Here is a 21,550-nt window from a genome sequence, read left to right as displayed (position 1 = left end):
ACTGAGAAGACTCAAACGTGAGGTTCATTAAAGGAAGCTGTTTAATTGGTAAATCCTGGAAAATATCTCCCGAAGCAATCAGTAGTATAGATTGTTATACATCACTAACAAAGACAAAAATTAGCAGGCATCTGAAAATCACAAAGATAAAGTAGTGTAATATGAGAAACTATAGTGATGGTTTAGTTTAATTCCTTGTCCTGTAAGTAAGGAACTGAGCCCAAAGCAGGAAGGGACTTGTGGAAATGCTCGTGCATGCCAGGGACTGTGAGTGGACCCCCCAGTGCCCAGGCCTGCTCTTGTCTCACTTCAGGTGGTGAGTCCCACCATCAGCTCCCCTGTGTGCCAGGAGCAGCTCATCGAAGCAGGGAAGCTTGTGGACCGCTCGGTGGAGAACTGCGTCCGCGCCTGCCAGGCGGCCACGGATGACGGCGAGCTCCTGAAGCAGGTCAGCGCCGCGGCCAGTGTGGTCAGCCAGGCCCTGCACGACCTCCTCCAGCATGTGCGACAATTTGCCAGCCGAGGCGAGCCCATCGGCCGCTACGACCAGGCCACCGACACCATCATGTGTGTCACGGAGAGCATCTTCAGCTCCATGGGCGACGCTGGTGAGGGGCTGGGCCGAGGTGGGTGGGGCAGTCTGGGTTCCCTTGTAGTGATGGTGGTGGGTGAGGACGCTGATGGCGTTCTCATCACCCTCCGTCAGAGACTACCTCTCTGAGGCTGGGGGAAAGGTGGAAGGCTCCTATTATGCCCATCCATAGCAACACTTAAAGATTACAGTTCCCTAGGTTTTAAATATATACATATACATACATATATATATTATATATTTAGATTCACAGCAAATCCCTTTTGTTCTAAGAATGCCCATGTTGGATATGGTATAGTAAGTTTGTGCAGCCACAAGAAGAGGCAAGAATGAATCTTGCTAAAAGTTTACTGTACTCACAGATCTCAGAAAGGAAGTTGCCACAAGCCACAGAAAGTCCCAGGGGGAGTGTCAGGTATTGGTCAGGTGGCAGAAAACAGGACTGAGGGCAGAGTTTAGGCAAAGGCCTCTATTGGGGATTCTTTGGGGAAGGCAGTGCAAGGCAGAGTGAATGGTTTAGGATTGTGAGTAATTTCACAGGCTGTACACTAGAGGGGCTATCCCTAGTTGCCTGGAACTTGGCCTTGGGATGATTAATACCAAAAAGTGTTGCCTCCTGGCTGTTTAGAGGAGGCATGGTTCTGGATCCGTTAGTCTGCATATCAAGACATGCTGCTGGATGGACACTTTGCTATCTATAAGAATTGGCTAGCCCAGGAGGGACAGTCTCTCTCCATCCAGAAAGGTTTTTTATTTATTTTTTTTTTCTGAAGCTGGAAATGGGGAGAGACAGTCAGACAGACTCCGCATGCGCCCGACCAGGATCCACCCGGCACGCCCACCAGGGGCGACGCTCTGCCCACCAGGGGGCGATGTTCTGCCCCTCCGGGGCGTCGCTCTGTTCCGACCAGAGCCACTCTAGTGCCTGGGGCAGAGGCCAAGGAGCCATCCCCAGCGCCCGGGCCATCTTTGCTCCAATGGAGCCTTGGCTGTGGGAGGGGAAGAGAGAGACAGAGAGGAAGGAGGGGGGGGGTGGAGAAGCAGATGGGCGCCTCTCCTATGTGCCCTGGCCGGAATCGAACCCGGGTCTCCCGCATGCCAGGCCAACGCTCTACCGCTGAGCTAACCTGCCAGGGCCCAGAAAGGTTTTTTAAAAGATGTCAAACATCATCACATATAGAACATTAAGCAATATACAGTACAGTGCACCTTTTCAGTCCATTAGTTCAGAAGTATGTGTCCCCAGCCCTAGCCCATCACTAGCCCATCAAAATCTCCAGAGTTGACCACTTACGAATTTCTGTTTTTTGTTTTTAATTAAGGGAGAGGCAGGGAGGCAGAGAGACAGACTCCTGCATGCACTACAACTGGGATCATGCAAAAGCAAGCCCCCTACCAGGGGATGCTCTGCCCATCTGGGGCCATTGCTCCATTGCTCAGCAACCAAGCTATTTTAGTGTCTGAGGCAAGGCCATGCAGCCATCCTTAGCACCTGGGGCCAACTTGCTTGACCATTTGAGCCATGTTGCAGGAGGGTTAGAGAGAAAGAGAGAGAGAGAGCACGAGAGAGAGAAGGGGGAGGGGACAGGGTAGAAAAGCAGATGATTGCTCCTCCTGTGGGTGCTGACTGGGAATTAAACCCAGGACTTCCACATGCCGGGCCTATGATCTACCACTGAGCCAACTGGCTAGGGCCCAATTTCTGTTTTTATCTGTCCAGTAACTTTCAGTCTTCCTACAGTTGTGTATATTTTGGTTTACTTTGGTGGGGGACAGGTATATATAGGGTAAATTCCTATCAGTGGAATTGCTGGGCCTAAAGTGCTATGCATTTTTTATTTTAAATGTCTGTAAAATCTCTCCAGAAAGGTCCTCCAATTTTTAACCCTACCAGTAGCTTATAAGGGATCTGTTTTCCTACCACTGCATCAATGCAGAGCAATACTTTATAACAAGTATTTTTTTTCTTAAAGAAAATTTCCTTGTGCTTTTCTGCATTCTTCTGAAATGATTTAAGAAAATATAGCACTGCTCCATATATTTGGATTTTTTTTTTTGTTCTTTTTGTTGTTGTTTTAGATAAACCTTTTATTTTAGAATATTTTTAGATTTACAGAAAAGTTGCAGAGCTAATACAGAGTTTTCATCCTCCCTTTCCGGGGTTCCATGTTCTTAGCATCTTCTTAACCTATGGCACATTCACCAGAACTAGGAATTTAGCAGTGGTACACTACTGTTAACTAATGACAGGCATTATCCGGATTTCATCTGGTGATATCCTTGTACTGTTGTCTCAGCATCCAATTATGGATACCTTGAATTTAGCACATTTTGATTTACCTGAAAGCTTTTCTCTTTTTTACCTTTAATGTTACCATACTTCAACGTTCTTCTAAAATGACCTCTAGAAGAGGAAGAAATTCCTTATCTTTTCAGTGGTTTTAATTAATTAATTATTATTATTATTATTTTTGAGGTGAGAGGAAGGGCTATAGTGAGGCAGACTCCCACATGCTCCCTGTCCAGGATCCACCTGGCAACCCCATCTTGGACCAATGTTCGAGTACAGAGCTATTTTTAGCGCCAGAGGCTATCATGCTCCAATGGAGCTATCCTCAGCTCCTGGGCCATACTTGAACCATTTGAGCCACTGGCTGTGGGAGGGAAAGAGAGAGACAAGAGGGAGAGAAGGGAGGGTGTAGATCAGGGGTCCTCAAACTATGGCCCGCGGGCCGCATGTGGCCCCCTGAGGCCATTTATCCGGCCCCTACCGCACTTCCAGAAGGGGCACCTCTTTCATTGGTGGTCAATGAGAGGAGCATAGTTCCCATTGAAATACTGGTCAGTTTGTTGATTTAAATTTACTTGTTCTTTATTTTAAATATTGTATTTGTTCCCGTTTTGTTTTTTTACTTTAAAATAAGATATGTGCAGTGTGCATAGGGATTTGTTCATAGTTTTTTTTATAGTCCGGCCCTCCAACGGTCTGAGGGACAGTGAACTGGCCCCCTGTGTAAAAATTTTGGGGACCCCTGGTGTAGATGGTCACTTCTCTTGTGTGCCCTGACCGGGAATTGAACCTGGGACATCCATACACCATGTCGACACTCTATCCCCTGAGCTACCAACTAAGTCTTCAATAGTTTTATTTTTAATGTTGATTCTATACCCCTACCACTTCCGAAAGGAAGTTGAAATGGATTTCTATAAAACTGCAGGTCTAGTAAGACCAAACAATTCAAACAATTACTAATAACAAGATAAAACCAGTATTGGGAAAAAAAGGGTAGGCAAGAGGGAAATGAACAGGGAAAACTGGGCCAAGGCAAATCTTAGCATTTGTGTATGAGACGGGGAGGGGGGGTGTCTGTGCTTCCTGTGATCGAGAGCCAATGACAGGCATAAGTTAGGTGATCTTACTTATCTGGTGTTAGGTAGCATGCAAATGAATTCAGAATTTGAAAATCTTTTCTATACACATTACTCCAAGTATTTATTATAGGGCTTCTGTGTAAGAAGTTCTTGACATATGGTAAATAATATTTTTATATAAGTATTTACTATATGTGAATGCACATAATAAATCCACATAATTTTGTTCCCTGTCTTCTCTTTATAAAGAGCTGCTTTTGGTTGCTTATGTCATTTTTATTTCTCATAGTTAAAGACTGAACTTGGCTATGTTTGGGGCATACAGTCCTCTCGCCACAGGGATTATTTTTGATTCTGGGTCTAATTCAGCTGTAATCCTTAAGACTAGACCATGAGGCATACTCCTCTTGTCCCCCTCGCCAGCGGAATAGATACGAGATCACTGACTCCCAAGGTTTCACTGAGCTTTGGAAAGCAGATAAACAGACCATATCCCCAACCCCACCCTCTAGGTGAAATGGTGCGCCAGGCCCGGGTCCTGGCCCAGGCAACCTCAGACCTTGTCAACGCCATGAGGTCAGATGCAGAAGCTGAGATCGACATGGAGAATTCAAAGAAGCTCCTGGCAGCAGCGAAACTCTTGGCTGACTCCACTGCTCGCATGGTGGAAGCAGCAAAGGTATTTTTATGTTGAATTTATTCAACTGGAAAATGAACATTTCGAAAAGAAAAGAAAGGAGACACATACCCTGGGAAGTAACTTCTTTGTTACTTAATTTACTCTTAAAAAGTTAAGATTTAGAAAGCAGAGAATGGTCAGCTGAGTGTGCATTTTTGTTTTTTTAAAAGCTATCATGGCTTTGTAATGTTTAACCTTGTTCAAGTAGGAAGGGAGAAGGTCATGAAACCGGAATGAAGCCCTTTAGGGAGTGGTACTGACAGCGTTAGACAACAAAGTCTTTGAGTAGTGAGCATTGGGTTTTCACCTTTGACTTTATTGAAAATGGTGATTCATTTAAAATCAAAATTTTCAACAATAAATTCACTTCCATCTGTTTTCTCCCTGCAGCTTTAGTGTTCCTTTGCCATCCATTTGACTTCTCAGCTAAACTCTCATCAGGGTTCTGCCCGGAAAGTGAGTGCTTCCTGCCTCACTGTTCTTCAGGTCACAATAGCAATTCCATGTATCATAGAAGAGTTTGAGGAAAGAGTTCAAGAGTCAGCTTTGTGCTTTTCCACAACAATGTGATGTCATGATGCTCCTACAAGCCAGTAATTCTTAACCTGGGGGTCTCTTTTAGAGACCCTTATGCAACAGACCCGAGTGCACATGCCTAAGTTCCACCCTAAAGATCCTGATTCATAAGGTCCCTGGCGGAACTGTGTGTGTGTGTGTGTGTGAGTTCCACGGGAGATTCTGCCTACCTCTAGGTGCGAACTGTTTAAATTGAATAAGGCTATATTTTCTATTTTACTTTTTTTTTTTTTTTTGTATTTTTCTGAAGCTGGAAACGGGGAGAGACAGTCAGACAGACTCCCGCATGCGCCCGACCGGGATCCACCCGGCACGCCCGCCAGGGGGTGATGCTCTGCCCCTCCGGGGGCGACCAGAGCCACTCTAGCACCTGGGGCAGAGGCCAAGGAGCCATACCCAGCGCCCGGGTCATATTTGCTCCAATGGAGCCTTGGCTGCGGGAGGGGAAGAGAGAGACAGAGAGGAAGGGGGAGGGGTGGAGAAGCAAATGGGTGCTTCTCCTGTGTGCCCTGGCCGGGAATCGAACCCGGGTCCCCTGCTCGCCAGGCCGACACTCTACCGCTGAGCCAACTGGCCAGGGCTTCTATTTTACTTTTAATATGCAACTAGCACATGTTTCTTGTGGAATTAGTAGAAAATGCAGATAAGTGTAAGAAAATAAAAATCACATTCAACTTCATACCCCCAAACTAACATGTTTAATGTATTTCTATGCATTTAAAATTCATTAAACATCCCCACATCTTATCCTATCTTCCTGGCCACCAACAGGATAGGAGTGTATCTCAACCAAGTGTGTGACTTACTTCACTTAAAATGTATGGTGACATGTGGTGACCTTTGCAGACTCACCATCGTATGACCTGAGGGACTGAGAGTTCTTTGAGATATGTCATGGGTAGCACTGAAGACAAACCCAAGGAGGGTGGGGTCTGAACTTTCTTCCTCTGTCCCCTGATTCCTGTTGCAGCTGAGAAGCTCTGCTTTTAACCATCCCTTTTAGCAACAATGCACATTACAGTTTTTTATAGTAATATATTTCTTTATGGTTTTTACTAGTTATGTTTCTTTTCTTCCCCCTTCTAAGTCTCAACAAAGTTACTTCAAGCAAACCCTCATGTTCACAAAAATTAACTGCTAGACTGGAAAGAACCTTAGTTCTTTAGGTTAGAAAATCTAATCTTTACAAGTCAGAAAAGTAAACTTCAAAAAGGACCAAGCCAGGACCAATGGACACATTTGTTTGTAGATATGAACTGCTCCCAGACCAAGTCACTGAATATATGTTATTAAAAACTTTTTTCTTTTAAGTTATTTCTGATTACTTATATTATATGGACATTTAAGTGGTTTTTGAAAATCATTTTAACTGTTAGTTAAAAGTCACCTTGTCTTCATGGCCTTATTTTTAATTTGCTGAATTTTCTTGCAAGCTAAAAGAAAACAACAAAACATACAATGGTAACAAAGAATGTATTTAATGTGCAGAAAAAAATATTTATTTTTTTTATAATTAGTAACTAAGATTTCAGGCCAAGCCTAGTATGCCATATCTAATAATACACAATCATCAGAAGAAAAGACGCTGCTCAGGAAGGATCTGAGCGCCCACTTCAGTGTAAAAGTGCTGCTCACAATATAAAATTAAGGCTTGTGTGACACTCAGGGCGTTCAGGAAGAAACAGCTGAAAAAATACCTGCTGACCAGAAAAATAAAATGACTTTCATAAGCTTTTGAAAGAGCACAAAAGTAGCCCAAAAAAACCTTTCACACCTGATAAGCAGAAATATAGTTTTGTTTTGTTTTTTTTGTTTGTTTGGTTTTTTTTGTATTTTTCTGAAGCTGGAAACGGGGAGAGACAGTCAGATAGACTCCCGCATGCACCCGACTAGGATCCACCCGGCACGCCCACCAGGGGCTACGCTCTGCCCACCAGGGGGCGATGCTTTGCCCCTCTGGGGCGTCGCTCTGCCGCGACCAGAGCCACTCTAGCGCCTGGGGCAGAGGCCAAGGAGCCATCCCCAGCGCCCGGGCCATCTTTGCTCCAATGGAGCCTTGGCTGCAGGAGGGGAAGAGAGAGACAGAGAGAAAGGAGTGGCGGGGGGGGGGGTGGAGAAGCAAATGGGCGCTTCTCCTATGTGCCCTGACTGGGAATCAAACCCGGGTCCCCTGCAAGCCAGGCTGACGCTCTACCGCTGAGCCAACCGGCCAGGGCCAGAACTATAGTTTTATAGTTGCCAGAAACACAAAAGCAATACTACTAATAATAGTTAGGATTTTGAAGAATTTTAAAGAATACAAGATTCTATTCAAGAGGATTGCTAAAACAATTCTGTTACAGATGTTAAAACTATTCCACCTCACATTTACCCATGCTACAGGACAGGAGACTCCTTCAGCAGTGACTTGTGCCTGTCGTGCCAATTAAAATAAAATTCTGTCTCAGAGATATGGCTGGGGGTGGGGGTGGACTTATCTTAACACCTTTTAAATCGTGGATTTCGGACCACGAGTTAATTTATGTGGAAAACCAAGGCTATGAGCTGACATGTCTAATTATTACTATTGGATTTCTACTGTTTAGTAGTGCAGTTCTGAAACATCCCCTGGTAGATGTTTTTTTGTTGTTGTTCAGAGGAAACATCTTTATCATACAAGTATAGCTTGAAGCATTTGGCTCCCTCTTCCAGATTCTTTGTATTAATAGGAAGAAGCAAAATTGAAGATATGAAGTTAGTGTCTGTGGCATGAAATCTTTATTTTCACTTTCTCAGGGGGCTGCAGCCAACCCTGAAAATGAGGACCAGCAGCAAAGGCTGAGAGAGGCGGCCGAGGGCCTCCGGGTGGCCACCAACGCCGCTGCCCAGAATGCTATCAAGAAGAAAATTGTCAACCGATTGGAGGTCAGTGTAGAGGCTGGTTGTCTGGATGTCCATTTTAGATGTTAAAGGGTTATTTGGAAGAATAATCAGATTAATATGACAAAGCCCATATAAAGGAAGCTAAATCAAGATCAGTGATACAGTGCGATGATGTAGGTACTGGGAACAATTTGAAATGTTGGTTTAGGCACATTGTACATTTCAGTTCAGTGGTTTAGGCACATTGACACAATTTGAAAAATTGCTTCATGGTTTCAGAAAGCCAAAATCTTAGATTCTGAGTTTTGCATTTTTGAATGGAAGTAAAAAAAAAAAAAAAATTTAGGAGGGCTCCCAATTGTTTTTCTGGCTTTAAAGGATATGTATACGTGGAAAGAATATTTAGCTAAAATTATATATATTTTGTTAGAGGCAAGGATACTTCCAGGGCTCCCAGTAGAAAATACAGAGTTTGAAAGACTGGAGGTGAGGATCAGGCTTGGATAGAGAGGTATGGGAGGGAGTCATAAGAAATACTCCTGTCATTTTCAGAATAGTTATTCTAAAAAGTAAAATATTAATGGGCACAAACTTTGCAAGAAAATAAATCTCTCTTACAAATGTACATAGGAAACTCATACACTGAAATGAGGGAGGTGGAAGGACAAGGACCAGCCTTTCTAGTGTGTAGCCCCTCCATGTGTAGTCTGCTGAATTCTGGAAGGAAACTGGCCCGCTTGTCCCTGGGGGAAAGGAGAGCGCTAACACAATAAGGCGCAGTACTCCTGTGGGAAAGTCTGGGTCTTCCTGGACCGAGGCTCCCTGTGGATTGCTAGAAGACAGTCTAGAAGAGCACCTGGTTAGTGCTTGCCCCAGAGAGCAGCTTGTGCTGTGGGGGGAGAAATGTTTGTTCCCGAAAACATTTAGACTTAGTGCTGCTTATCATTGCTGTCATGGTCTTGGAATTGTCTTTTGTCTTTTTGAGAAAGACAAATGAACAATGGAACTTGACTTTTCAAGTGTGCTTATCTTTATCACCTGTCCTGGGGAACTTAAACGAAAAGAAGATGACCGCACTGTTAGTTCAGGATCATCAATGGTATTTAAAAGGCGGGGTCCATGCCTGGAGTTCCCTTTCTTGCCTGTGCAGCTGTCCAGTGCCAACCCTTTAACAGAAAGGACATATATAAACATGCATGTGTGTATGTTGGCACATTCAAAGCCTGGCTCACCTCCTCTGTCCTCCTCTCCAGGTTGCAGCAAAGCAGGCTGCAGCTGCGGCCACGCAGACCATCGCTGCCTCCCAGAATGCGGCCGCGTCCAACAAGAACCCTGCGGCCCAGCAGCAGCTGGTCCAGAGCTGCAAGGTGAGGCTTCGGCTGCCAGAGAGCCAGGTCTGCTATAAATAACCCTGATAGCATTAGAACGCCAAGTGCCCTGCTAATTCAGTTAAGCCTGATCCTCCAGGCCCCTAATCCAGTTTGTTCTGGCTCCCATGCTCCAGGTGTGTGCACACACACACGCACATGCACGCACGCACGCATGTCTGGTTTTTGTCTTTTAAGTGAATGGGTTATGTGAAGGGAGAATATATCTTTTCCAGCATTGTCTTTCCTTTCTCTAGATTCTTTTCTTTCTTCTCGAGAGACCGAATTGAGGAGGCTCAATGAGGAGGCCATTTTCGGGCCCTGAAGTAGTAATGAAGCGTTCAGTCCTTTGCAGTCAGCCTGCAGGCATTGTAGCAAGACTGAGTTCCTGCTTTGCACTGCTTGCACCTCAGGGTTTAGTTCCTTCTGTCTGGCCTCCATGGCAAAGTGCTTTGGTGCTTTCTGTCGCTGTCCGATTGTTCTTCTGACACCTAGCCCTTGACGACAGGTAGAAGCCAGTGTACTACAAAGGGCACAGTAAACACCTTTGCTGCCCTCTCTGAGGCCCCAAGGTGTTAACTCTCCAAGGAGACCCGGAATGGTGCCAGACATAAACCTCACCGGGTCGCCGTGGGCCACATGCTGGCAGTACATCTGAGTGAAGTCCCCGGCTGGCTGTGTCAGCGTTGGGGCTGGCTGGAGGGCCTGTTTGTGCGTGGAGAGAGAGCGAACTGCCCTCGTCCTCCTTTTCTCAAATCTCCTCTGTGAAACTGTTCATGTGGAAGGAATGTTGCTGCTTCTACTTTAGAAATGGTTTTACTTCTGAGGGGAACCATCCGGGGCCCCACAAGTCCTGATTCTCTGAGGTCCCCCATAGAGGATCGCGTGTGCTCTAGCAGAAAAGCTTCAGGATGCAGTAGGGCCCGTGCTCCAGACTGTTTGCATAAAGAAAGACTTTTTTTTCCCAAGAGCCAGGCCTCTGCCGAAAGGGAGTTTATTACTGTTACAGCCTCAATTCAGCAGCCAGCAGGGGTGGAAAAATGGTGTATCCCCCTCTCAGGGAGCACATGCTTCTCATGTCCAGGGAAAAAGTACAGCATGGACCCCTTCCTCCACCCTTTGCGGAGAGACTGAACATACTCGGGCCCTGGCTATCACTGCCAGGCGCTGAGAGCGTTCCTGTTCATCGGGGAGAGGGACAAGCGGGCCAGCTGCCTGGAGCCAGCAGTCCTGCAGAGGACCTGAGAAGAGTCTCATGGCAATGCCTTTTGTAATACTTGTCGGGGTGAGATCCTGAAAAAGATGTGTCACCAGGGTGGGATGCACTTGGGACCTTCATCAGCAGTGATGGCCACTGTGGCATGACCTTTGAGGGCCTGGTCAGTCAGGTGGGGCACGGGCACAGAGGGAAACTACAGGAGGACACAGGGTAAAAGGCGTCTCCCAGGTCACCGTGGGAGATGGCCTCCTGGAATTGATCTCACCTCAGGGCTGCTGCCCCTCCGTCCTCTACCCTGGGCAGTGGGTCTTCCAGCTTGGGAAATGAGAAAGGCTACTTAGAACAGAGGAAAAGGAGCCAGGACAATGTGAAAGCCAAAAGACAGAATGCATACCTGCAAAGTAAGAAACTGAAGTGCTGAAATATGCTGCTACTTAAAGTGCTTCTCTCTCTTTCTTCTGATCATGGGACCATTTGACTTGAGTTCATCCATCTATAGATTGTATAGATGCTTTGATTCTTTTTTTTTTTTTTTTTTTTGTATTTTTCTGAAGCTGGAAATGGGGAGAGACAGTCAGACAGACTCCCGCATGCGCCCGACCGGGATCCACCCGGCACGCCCACCAGGGGGCGACGCTCTGCCCACCAGGGGGCGATGCTCTGCCCCTCCGGGGCATCGCTCTGCCGTGACCAGAGCCACTCTAGTGCCTGGGGCAGAGGCCAAGGAGCCATCCCCAGCGCCCGGGCCATCTCTGCTCCAATGGAGCCTTGGCTGCAGGAGGAGAAGAGAGAGACAGAGAGGAAGGAGGGGGAGGGGTGGAGAAGCAGATGGGCGCTTCTCCTTTGTGCCCTGGCCAGGAATCGAACCCGGGACCTCTGCACGCCAGGCCGACGCTCTACCACTGAGCCAACTGGCCAGGGCAGATGCTTTGATTCTAAGTTTTCAACCCCAATGAGCCAGGGTAGTGTAAACTGGAATTGGGGACATTCTTTTAAGGCCCCATTATGGAGACTCGTCTTGTGCAGAATTATTGGGACCTTTGGGACTACAGAAGAGACAGAGCCTGTGTGGGAGAAGGGTACCCAGAGCTTCTGTGTTGGGATTCAGTGTTGGTAAGGACCCAGCTGGCTGAAGGTGCTGTGTCCAAGGTCTGGGACAGGCACCCCCCGGGAGTGATAGTACATCCCCAAAACATTTATCATCTGGGTCGTTTTCCACCCTGTTTGGGAATTCACCATGATAGGTGTGCTCAGTTTTAACTTTCCTGCTTCCTGTAGGCGGTGGCCGATCACATCCCTCAGCTGGTCCAGGGGGTGAGAGGGAGCCAGGCCCAAGCAGAAGACCTCAGTGCCCAGCTGGCTCTCATCATCTCCAGCCAGAACTTCCTACAGGTAACGGAAGCATCCCCCTTGGATGGACCCAAAGCCACCCCCTCCACTGGACAGGGGGATGCCCTTTCTCCTTAAGGAGAGGAATTAAGGAATTCACAGCCAGAGCAAAGTCTTTGCAGTCAGCAGACCTTGAGGGCCTCCTCTTCAGGAGGCAGCTTCAGCCTGGCAGAGCGAAGTGCTTACACGCAGGGAAATTGCCCCAGGAGATGGCACGTAATCCGTTTTCCTTGAGAGCATCCTCTTCATTTCTCTTCTATGAGAAAAAGCATGTAATAAGTTGCGGGTTTGATGAACAGCCTAGTCCTGGGTATTGCTTTAGGTTTTCTAGTTTCCAGAGTGTCTGATGCTATTTTTCATGGCCTGGGAGACAAGAAATGGTGAGCACATCTTCAAAGAAATGATGGTTTCTTATAACAATTGTAGAATGAATAAATAGTGTCATTCTTTGTGGGTGAGGGATAGATTTATTTTAGGGGAAATTAAATCAAATGAGAATATTAAATTGTGGGATAACTCCTCTTTTGCTTACTTCTTGTATTCAGGTCTCTCAGCACTTTCTGTCTACTTGGATTTCATAAACAGTTCGTGTGATTAGGCAGTTCTCTTCCTTGTCCCCATCTAGTTGAACCTGTAGGTTATTTATTTATTTATTTATTTATTTATTTATTTATTTTTTGTATTTTTCTGAAGCTGGAAACGGGGAGAGACAGTCAGACAGACTCCCGCATGCGCCCAACCGGGATCCACCCGGCACGCCCACCAGGGGGCGATGCTCTGCCCCTCCGGGGCGTCGCTCTGCCGCAACCAGAGCCACTCTAGCACCTGGGGCAGAGGCCAAGGAGCCATCCTCAGCGCCCGGGCCATCTTTGCTCCAATGGAGCCTTGGCTGCGGGAGGGGAAGAGAGAGACAGAGAGGAAGGAGGGGGGAGGGTAGAGAAGCAGATGGGCGCTTCTCCTATGTGCCCTGGCCAGGAATCGAACCCGGGTTCCCTGCATGCCAGGCCGATGCTCTACCGCTGAGCCAACTGGCCAGGGCCGAACCTGTAGGTTATAGCAGTGGTCCCCAACCTTTTTTGGGCCACAGACCAGTTTAATGTCAGAAAATATTTTCACAGACTGGCCTTTAGAGTGGGACGGATAAATGTATCACGTGACCGAGACAAGCATCAAGAGTGAGTCTTAGACGGATGTAACGGGGAATCTGGTCATTTTTTAAAAATAAAACATCGTTCAGACTTAAATATAAATAAAACAGAAATAATGTAAGTTATTTATTCTTTCTCTGCGGACTGGTACCAAATGGCCCACGGACTAGTACCAGTCCACGGCCCAGGGGTTGGGGACCACTGGGTTATAGGACCCGTTGTTATATCAGGTTGGTTAATTTTAAGTGTCATAGATCCCACATGAAGAGATAGAAGATGAAAAGTTTGATGAATTTCCTCTATTTTAACTACATACACACGCATATGTATATATATATTTTTAACTGCAATTCTTTGTATATAGACTGTCTTTCATGTTCACAATTATATTATGAGCCTTTACAATTTTGAATGATATTCTATCATTTAAGTATAGTCAATTGTTCACCTATTTTCTTATTGAACATACAGGTTGTTTTCAGTTATTTGCCATCATAAACAACCTGTGATAGGGTAAAAGTCTATGTGTGCTCAAGTTTTTTACCGCTCCTAAATTATTTCCTTAGGCTAAATGAATAGAAATAGGATTGCATGCAGCTTATTTTTATCTTTTGGGACATTTTATTTGCTTTATTTTATCTTCCTGTAGTTTAAAAAATAATCTTTTGGCTATGTTTCAGACCTAGTTAAAGAGTTAGTCTAAGATACACAAAGAATCGTAATTAATAAGAAACTATTTGAAATCTGTTTTAAGTGAGTATTTCAAGCCACTATCTCAATTTTTCCCCTTCCCAATGACATGTCCTTTTATTTATTATTTTTAGAATATTCCCGGAATGTACTTTCCTAGAGATATGATTTGGGATGGGAATCCTCAGGGGGAATGTAAGTGGTTTTAATATTCCTGATTTTAGGTGAAAATTCAGGTTGATATGGTAGCCTTGTTCTGTGGGTCAACCCTCTTACTGCCCAGGAGCTGTCTTACTTTCTCCTCATCTCTCTGCAGCCTGGAAGCAAGATGGTGTCCTCTGCCAAAGCCGCGGTGCCCACCGTGAGTGACCAGGCTGCAGCCATGCAGCTGAGCCAGTGTGCCAAGAATCTCGCCACCAGCTTGGCGGAGCTGCGCACCGCCTCACAGAAGGCAGGTGGACCCCTTGCAACAGCGGTTAGCTCGTTGGGGATAGAGCTTTTAATTCCTTACTGCTTGTGTAACCTGGGTGCAACCCAGGGTCCAAGCACTGCTGGACATATGTACTTCTTGTCCGTTTCATTTGCATGACCATAGAAGATGCCCTACATGTAGGCTGGCGTATACCAGTTTTAGCCACACTCTCCTAGACTTACTGTACACCTTCTGGTCACAGATGACTCTTGTTAAACCATGTTAGGTTGTGCACTTCCCCTCCTCCTCCCACCCTGGGACAAGCAAGGGTCTCTTTTTCAGACTCTTAGGGGAGATTGGTAGCCATCAGTTTCTTGGTGCCAAGCATATTGTGGGCCCAAGTGAGCATATCTTCCAGTTATCGTCTTCTGAACTTAACAACAAATTATTTTGGGAGCAAGTCTATTTGGAGGAGGGGCATTTTTATCAATATTATCTTTTTTGCCCTGAAAGTTTTTCACTCCTTAAATGGGAGAATTCACCTTAATAAGGTCCTCAATTGTACAGAATTAGGGACTAATGAGTTTCTGTCTCTGGAACTTATTAATTACCAGAAGGCCTCATTGCTACACTGTTTGATGTGGCATTATCAGAATTCATGTTCTGGCATGAATTCATTTTTCCACTGTAACAATCCCTTTGTGGAAGCAGGCAGCTTCATCCATGGGCAAGGGGAGAGCAGGGTGGGAGCTGATTTGAATTCTTAACATGAACAGTTCACTACATCACCAAAGAAAAACACTCAGTGCTTTAGGTTATTGCAGATAATCAGTGCCGTGAGCTGTGTCTCTCAGAGACACCTGTACTGGGTATAGGAAGACACCATGAGATTTCAAATATATATTTACATAGTATAAGGATGCAGAATATCAGCTCTGGAATCAGACTACCTTTACTTAAATTCAAATCCTAGCCTTGCTGCTGACTAATTCTGTGACCTAAGCTAATTAATCTCTCTCTGCCCATTTCTTCACTGTGTAATACTGGCACATAGATATTAATCAATTAGTATTTATTGTTGCTCTTGTTAATAATACCTAAAAACAGAAAGAAATTAAGATTCACCAGCATTTAATACACTGACCCATAATTATACATGAATATAATTTATTACCATCTGTGTATTGGGGTGGGGGTGATCAAAACATTTGGAGACCAATATTTTAAATGATCCAGGGGATGAAATTTTCTTAAAGCAAGTTACTAAGGAAAGAAATCTTTCACAGTCTTTAATGTGAAAGGATAATGGATTACAATCTAGAATTTATCAAGAGAATAACTATGGTTGGTTAAGACTTGGCCCCCGGGTCCTGGGGTCACTTCTTCCTTTCTTCCCTCGTTTGTGGACTCTGCGTGTACTTCCCGAGCCTCTCCGTGCTCATAGCCTGTGTGAGGCGCTCTGTCTCTAGAACCCAGACACAGTCAGTGAGGATCCTCTTACTGAGAGGCAAATATATCTCAGATAAAAATAGCTTCAAGCAGACTTTAAGTCTATCCATTTTGAGACCTACATAACTTATTACTTAAGGAAGTTAGGACTAAGGTTCTGACTGAGGATAATTTTTGCCCTCTTGGGAAATGCCATTTACTACCCTTATATCCTATGGCTAGAGTTGGAGATTCATTGGGGGTATGTCCAGAATGGCAGGCACTTCATATGATATGTTGCAAAATACTGGGGACATTTTTTTCAAGCAGACTGTACACATATTCCCAACTCTTGACAGGCTCATGAAGCCTGTGGTCCCATGGAAATCGATTCAGCTCTGAGCACTGTGCAGACACTTAAGAATGAATTGCAGGATGCCAAGATGGCAGCCGTGGAGAGCCAGCTGAAACCACTTCCAGGGGAAACGGTAAGCGATGTTGGGTGGGGCCCTGCCTTTTGTTATAATCACGTTAGGCAGGCTTTTTGTTTTGGGGTTTTTTTTTTAGAAGTTGGGGTTTGTGTGCCTGAACATCAAACATTTTGAATGCAAAACTATAGACTAGCCACATTAGAACATTAAAATAGAGACTGCCCTGCCTAACTAACGGGCCCCTGATGCTGGTTCCGTGTGTGCTTTCCTGGAGTTTGGCTGGGAATGCACTGGTGTCTATTACTATTCATCTCTCTTTCTCACAAATGAGACACATGCTAGCATTTGAGGCAGTGTTCTAATCCTGTGGCCTTTTTCTGAGATGCCAACAGAGCTGACAAGCTAGGTTTGGAACTAGGAGTTCTGGCTTCTAGATCCAACTTGTATCATCAACTAGCTATGGACAAGTCCCATCTCTCCTTTCAGGTATTTTGTCTAGGAATGGGTGGCAATGAGATTAGGAAGATAAGCACAGGAGATATTTCTAACAATCACGTTTAAAAAACAAACAAACAAACATAGCACAAAGCACTGGGAAGAGTACTCTTCGTGTTGCGATACTTCCTGATGTTTATGTCAGAGTTATTTTGGCTAAAGTTTTACCACTTCTTCTCATTTATATGTAATCTCTTTTACACATTACTGAACATTGCTAATAAAATACCACTGTTTGTTAAGCACTGTATACATACATATTTATAATTTCTTCTGATAGTAACCATAACGGGCAAGTTTTGTTTACTCCATGTTAACAGCTGAGAAAACAGGTATAGATGTTTTCACTATTTTGTTCAACGTTTACCCGTCAGTTAGTGGCAGAACAAAGGTTTGAATCCAAATCCACAAGACTCCAAAAACCCAAGCTTTGATCACTCATGTTGAGAGTGATCTCTTAACTACTGCTATTCTTAGGATGAACTAAGGACCTTTAGAATATATGGGACTTCAGGAACACCTAATTTACCATAGGACAATGTCTGGTACATAAGAAGCACTCAGAAAATATTTGTTAAATCAGGGTACCCCTAATTGTAAAGATAAAGACACTCAAGCTCAGAGAGGTGAAGTCATTTAACTTAAAGTCACCCAGCTAATGATTAAGTCAGGCTTGACTCTGGAGCCAGCAGTTTTGCACTATAGTCTAAATCTATACCTTTGCAAACATCCATACTCCAGGGAGACCAGGAGAGGCTTGCCTGACGTGAATTCTCTCCCTTTATATAAAACTGGTCAGTTAGATTGCAAGAAACACTGTGTAAGTTTTAAAGAAATGCCCTTAAAGACTGTGTGTACTGTTGTTGGTTATCATGGACTAGGCTTTACATTTTACCTGAAGACACTGCCTTTCTTATAAAACATGCTGTGGGGTTTATAATGCATGGATTCTCTAATGCCTTGCCATACTCTCACAGTATGCCTAGAAGTTCTCTTTCAAAATGTTGTCCTCATTTAGTAATCAAGTAATTACCCATACCGTAGCCCTTTACTGACTTTGTTTTCTGAATTATTTATTCAGTTTACAAAGCAAGATGACGTGCGCTTCATGGGAAGCAAGCACTTTGCCCATTTCCATAATCTCATTTACCACTCCAAACCTCTGTTTCTATTGCATTTCCTTCTGGTTAGAGCTCCTCAAAGTATAATGATCATATTGAACAATGTTAATGGTCCCACAGGCCAGGAAGGTGGTACAGCTGGATGCCTGCCCACTTCCTGCCAAGGCATAATTAATTCTCACTAAGGATTTGTTGCAGACTTTCTAAGTTAGTTCTAAAGACATAATACTAATAGCTACCATTTGTGGAGTATATACATTAATTCTCTGCAAACCTTCTAAACCAGGTATTACAATCTCAAGAAACTGAGGCTTATACAGGCTCAGTCATTTATCCAGTCCCTCGTAGCTAGTGCTTGGGGGAAGGGAGCAGAGGGCAGGGGTATGAACCTAGATTTGTTCATTCTGAAGCTTGGGCTTTTTTCCCTCTATCACCACTCTTATTCCTGGCACCATTGGTGTATTAGTTGGGAAAAAGCTAAGGCCCAAGGTTTGATCTGCATTATTTTCATGCTAAAACTTTAGTGGATTTTTTTCTTCTAAGTTCTCTCCTCCCTTGACTATTCTTACAGCTGGAAAAATGTGCTCAGGACCTGGGAAGTACATCTAAAGCAGTGGGCTCCTCCATGGCACAGCTCCTGACCTGTGCTGCTCAAGGCAATGAGCACTACACAGGTGAGACTCCTGCCCTTTGTGATGCCATGTGGCCCGGTGCAGACCACTGGGGGTGGGAGTTCATTGATTTGACCGTGAAACTGACTTTTTTTTTAAAAGCAGTTCAGCACATAATTTTCAAGCACTTTCCACATGCTTATTAGTAGGATTGATGCTCTGCATACAAAGACCTAATAAAATATGACTCCACTTTTAGTGGGTCAACCCCTATTCGACTATAAGCATACAATATTATAAAATTCTGGGACTATCTGTGTATGACACTTGAAATCCCAGCAAAGGGGGGGGGGGAATGGTCAAAGAGAGTAAGAGAGGAGATTAGAACAAATAAGATGTCAATGAAATTTTCAAGATAGGAGACAGATAAATAGTAACTGAAGGAGCCAAATAAATAAAACTCTAAAGGTCTGCAGAGAGAGGGTGGTGTGAGTACTGGGGACACCAGGTACCCTCAGCAGCACACTATAAGCAACAGATTGCGTAATTATCAACTCTAGGAAAAACACCAGGTTATATAAGAAATGAATTGTTACCATAGTAGGAAGTAGACCTAGTAGGACATCAATAGCTACCTGAAATGAAAACATCAAGAAGTTGCAGTATAAGCCTATTGCTTGAAAATATGAGATTCATCCAAAGCATAAAGAACTGAGTGGCTCTAGGAGTAGGAATCAAGTGGGCAGGAGTGGGTAAGGATTGTGCTTTTGCTACTATGCAGTGGTACACCTTGATTTTTTTGGTTGTTTGAAATATACATTACTATTGAAGTATTATATACATCCAGAAGAGAACATACATTCTAGATGTATACCTTGAGTTATCACAAATATAACGCACCCACAAAACCACCACCAAGATTAAGTAATAGAACATTTTCAGCATCTCAGTGGAACTGCTGAGTCATGGGCTGTGCAGCTGCTCAGCTGTGCTCCTTCCAGCAATCATGAAAGGTCCGGTTCTAGATCCTCGTCAGCACTTGTATTGGTATTGTCAGTGATCGCCATTCTGTTCCCTGTGGAGTTGTATCCCATTGTGGTTTGAATTTGCATTTCCCTGATGAATCATGCAATGGAGGACCTTCTCATGTTAACTGGCCACTTGGATATCTTCTTTTGTGAAGTGCCTATTCATGTCATTTGTTTATTTTTTAAAATTTGAGTTTTCTGTTCTTATTCTTTGTGGCTTATGTATATTTCTTGTATCTTGTGGCTTACCTTTTTATTCTCTTAAAGGTGGTTGTTGATGAACAAAATTTTCATTTTAATATAGTCTGATTTACACTTCTTCTCCTTTATGGTTAGCACTTTTTGTGTCCTATTTTAAAATTTTGCCTCTCCAAGATCATGAAGATATTTTCCTCTGTTGCATTCTAGAAATTTTGTTTTACTTTTCACATTTAGAACTATAGTCAGCCTGGAATTGAGTTTTATATATGTGCAAACAGAGTCCTAGTTTAGTTTTTTTTCACATGGACATGATTTGAGCCAGCACCACGTTTTGAAATGACCATTCTTTTTCACACTAGTCTTTAGTGCCACTTTATTGTAAATTAAATGAACACGTGTATGTGCAAATTGGTGCCTGACCTTTTGACTCTTTTCCATTGCTCTTGTTGCCTGTTCTTACCTCCGTACCACATTACCTAATTACTGCAGTTTTATATACACCAAGAATTAATATCTGGTAATGTAAGTCCTTCAACACTGCTATTCTTCCTCAAGTTAGTGTTGACTGTTCTCGGCCCTTCGCAATTCCACATAAATTCTAGAATCCAGCCTGTCGAATCCTACCCACCACCCCCCAACAAATACTCTATTGTTTTTTAATGGAGGTTACATGAATTAACTTTGAGGTAATTGACATCTTTACATTACTGACGTTTTATCAGTCTTCTCATCTGTGAATAAGTTATGTACCTCCATTGATTTAGATTTTCCTTTCTCTCAATACTGTTTTCTGCATAGAAGCTTTTGTTTTTGTTGTAGTGTTCATTGTATACATCATTCCCATCCTTTTACTTTCAACTTTTCCGTATACTTGTACTTACTCTGTATCCTGTACCGTGTAGTTCATTCTTTAGTGGAGGGAGGAGTTATTTGTTGGTGTGACAATCCTTTCCTTTCAATTGGGATATTTGGTCTATTTTACATATAATGTAATTACTGATAATATTGGAGTTTGACTCAGTCATCTTACTATTTCTTTTCTTTATGTCCTACCTGTTCTGGGTTCCTTCTTCTCTCCTTTCTTACCTTCTTTCAGATTTTTGTGTATTTTTTTTAAATTCAGTTTCTCCCTTTTTGATTAGCTTGTTAATTACACTTCTGTTGCCTATTTTTTAATAATTTTTTTAAGTCTGATATAAGTTACGATGTTTGCCTCTTCCTGGACAGTGCAAGAATCTTGGGACATTTTAACGTTATTGACAGTTTTTTCAGCCCCTTCATTGCTGTGTGTTTTAATTCTACATACATTTTAACCTCCGTTCAGTGTCAGTGTCGCCTCCCTGAGATGGATTCACTCCCTCGTTTACCCTGCACTGCTCTTCATTACTTCCTGCATTTTAGTGTGCTTCCACCTGGGAGTATGTTTCTTCTGCATGAAGACCTCCCCCCCTTCACTATTTCCTTTAGTGTGAGTCTACTGTGACCAGTGCCTTCGGTTTCTGTTTTTCTAAAAATTTTTCTTTATTTTTGGTGGATAATTTCACTTATTATAAAATTTTAGGTTGGCAGTTATTTTCTTCCAGCCTTTGAAGATGCTATTCCATTGTCTTCTGGCTTCCTTTATTTCTGTTGTGAAGTCAGCTGTCAGTTTACTCTTCTAAAGGTAATGTGATTTTACTTTTCCCCTCTACTTGCTTTTTTAATTTCCTTAGCCTTTTGTTTCCAATCAAAGTTCCTAGAGGTGTGTTCTTGCTTATCTATCCTACTTTGGGCTGTAGTTCTCCTTTAAAATGGGATTTGTTGTGTTACCAAAGTTGTTTTGGGAAACTTTTGACCATTGTATCTTTTAACTATTGCTTCTGCCATGTTTTTTTCTCTTCCTCTTTGCAGACTTCAGTTACCGCGTGTTAGTCATGCTTGCTGTTTCAT

General features: G+C 43.7%; 1 protein-coding gene across 6 annotated transcripts in view; it reads left to right on the top strand.

Annotated features, from left to right (window-relative positions):
* The window catches only part of TLN2 (talin 2), a 462,611-nt gene that overhangs the window by 311,428 nt on the left and 129,633 nt on the right, over positions 1–21,550 (top strand). For all 6 annotated transcript variants that reach the window (XM_066344644.1, XM_066344645.1, XM_066344640.1 and 3 more), the window contains 8 exons: positions 314–608; positions 4,477–4,643; positions 7,995–8,123; positions 9,335–9,448; positions 11,946–12,059; positions 14,211–14,345; positions 16,094–16,222; positions 18,353–18,455. In XM_066344644.1, coding sequence (XP_066200741.1) covers positions 314–608; positions 4,477–4,643; positions 7,995–8,123; positions 9,335–9,448; positions 11,946–12,059; positions 14,211–14,345; positions 16,094–16,222; positions 18,353–18,455 — 1,186 coding nt within the window. The remainder of the gene's footprint in view (positions 1–313; positions 609–4,476; positions 4,644–7,994; positions 8,124–9,334; positions 9,449–11,945; positions 12,060–14,210; positions 14,346–16,093; positions 16,223–18,352; positions 18,456–21,550) is intronic.

The sequence above is a fragment of the Saccopteryx leptura genome, chromosome 6 (genome assembly GCF_036850995.1).
Source record: "Saccopteryx leptura isolate mSacLep1 chromosome 6, mSacLep1_pri_phased_curated, whole genome shotgun sequence".
Classification (NCBI taxonomy): Eukaryota; Metazoa; Chordata; class Mammalia; order Chiroptera; family Emballonuridae; genus Saccopteryx; species Saccopteryx leptura.
The sequence above is the reverse complement of the archived record's forward strand: the minus strand, read 5'-3'. Positions and strand labels throughout refer to the sequence as shown.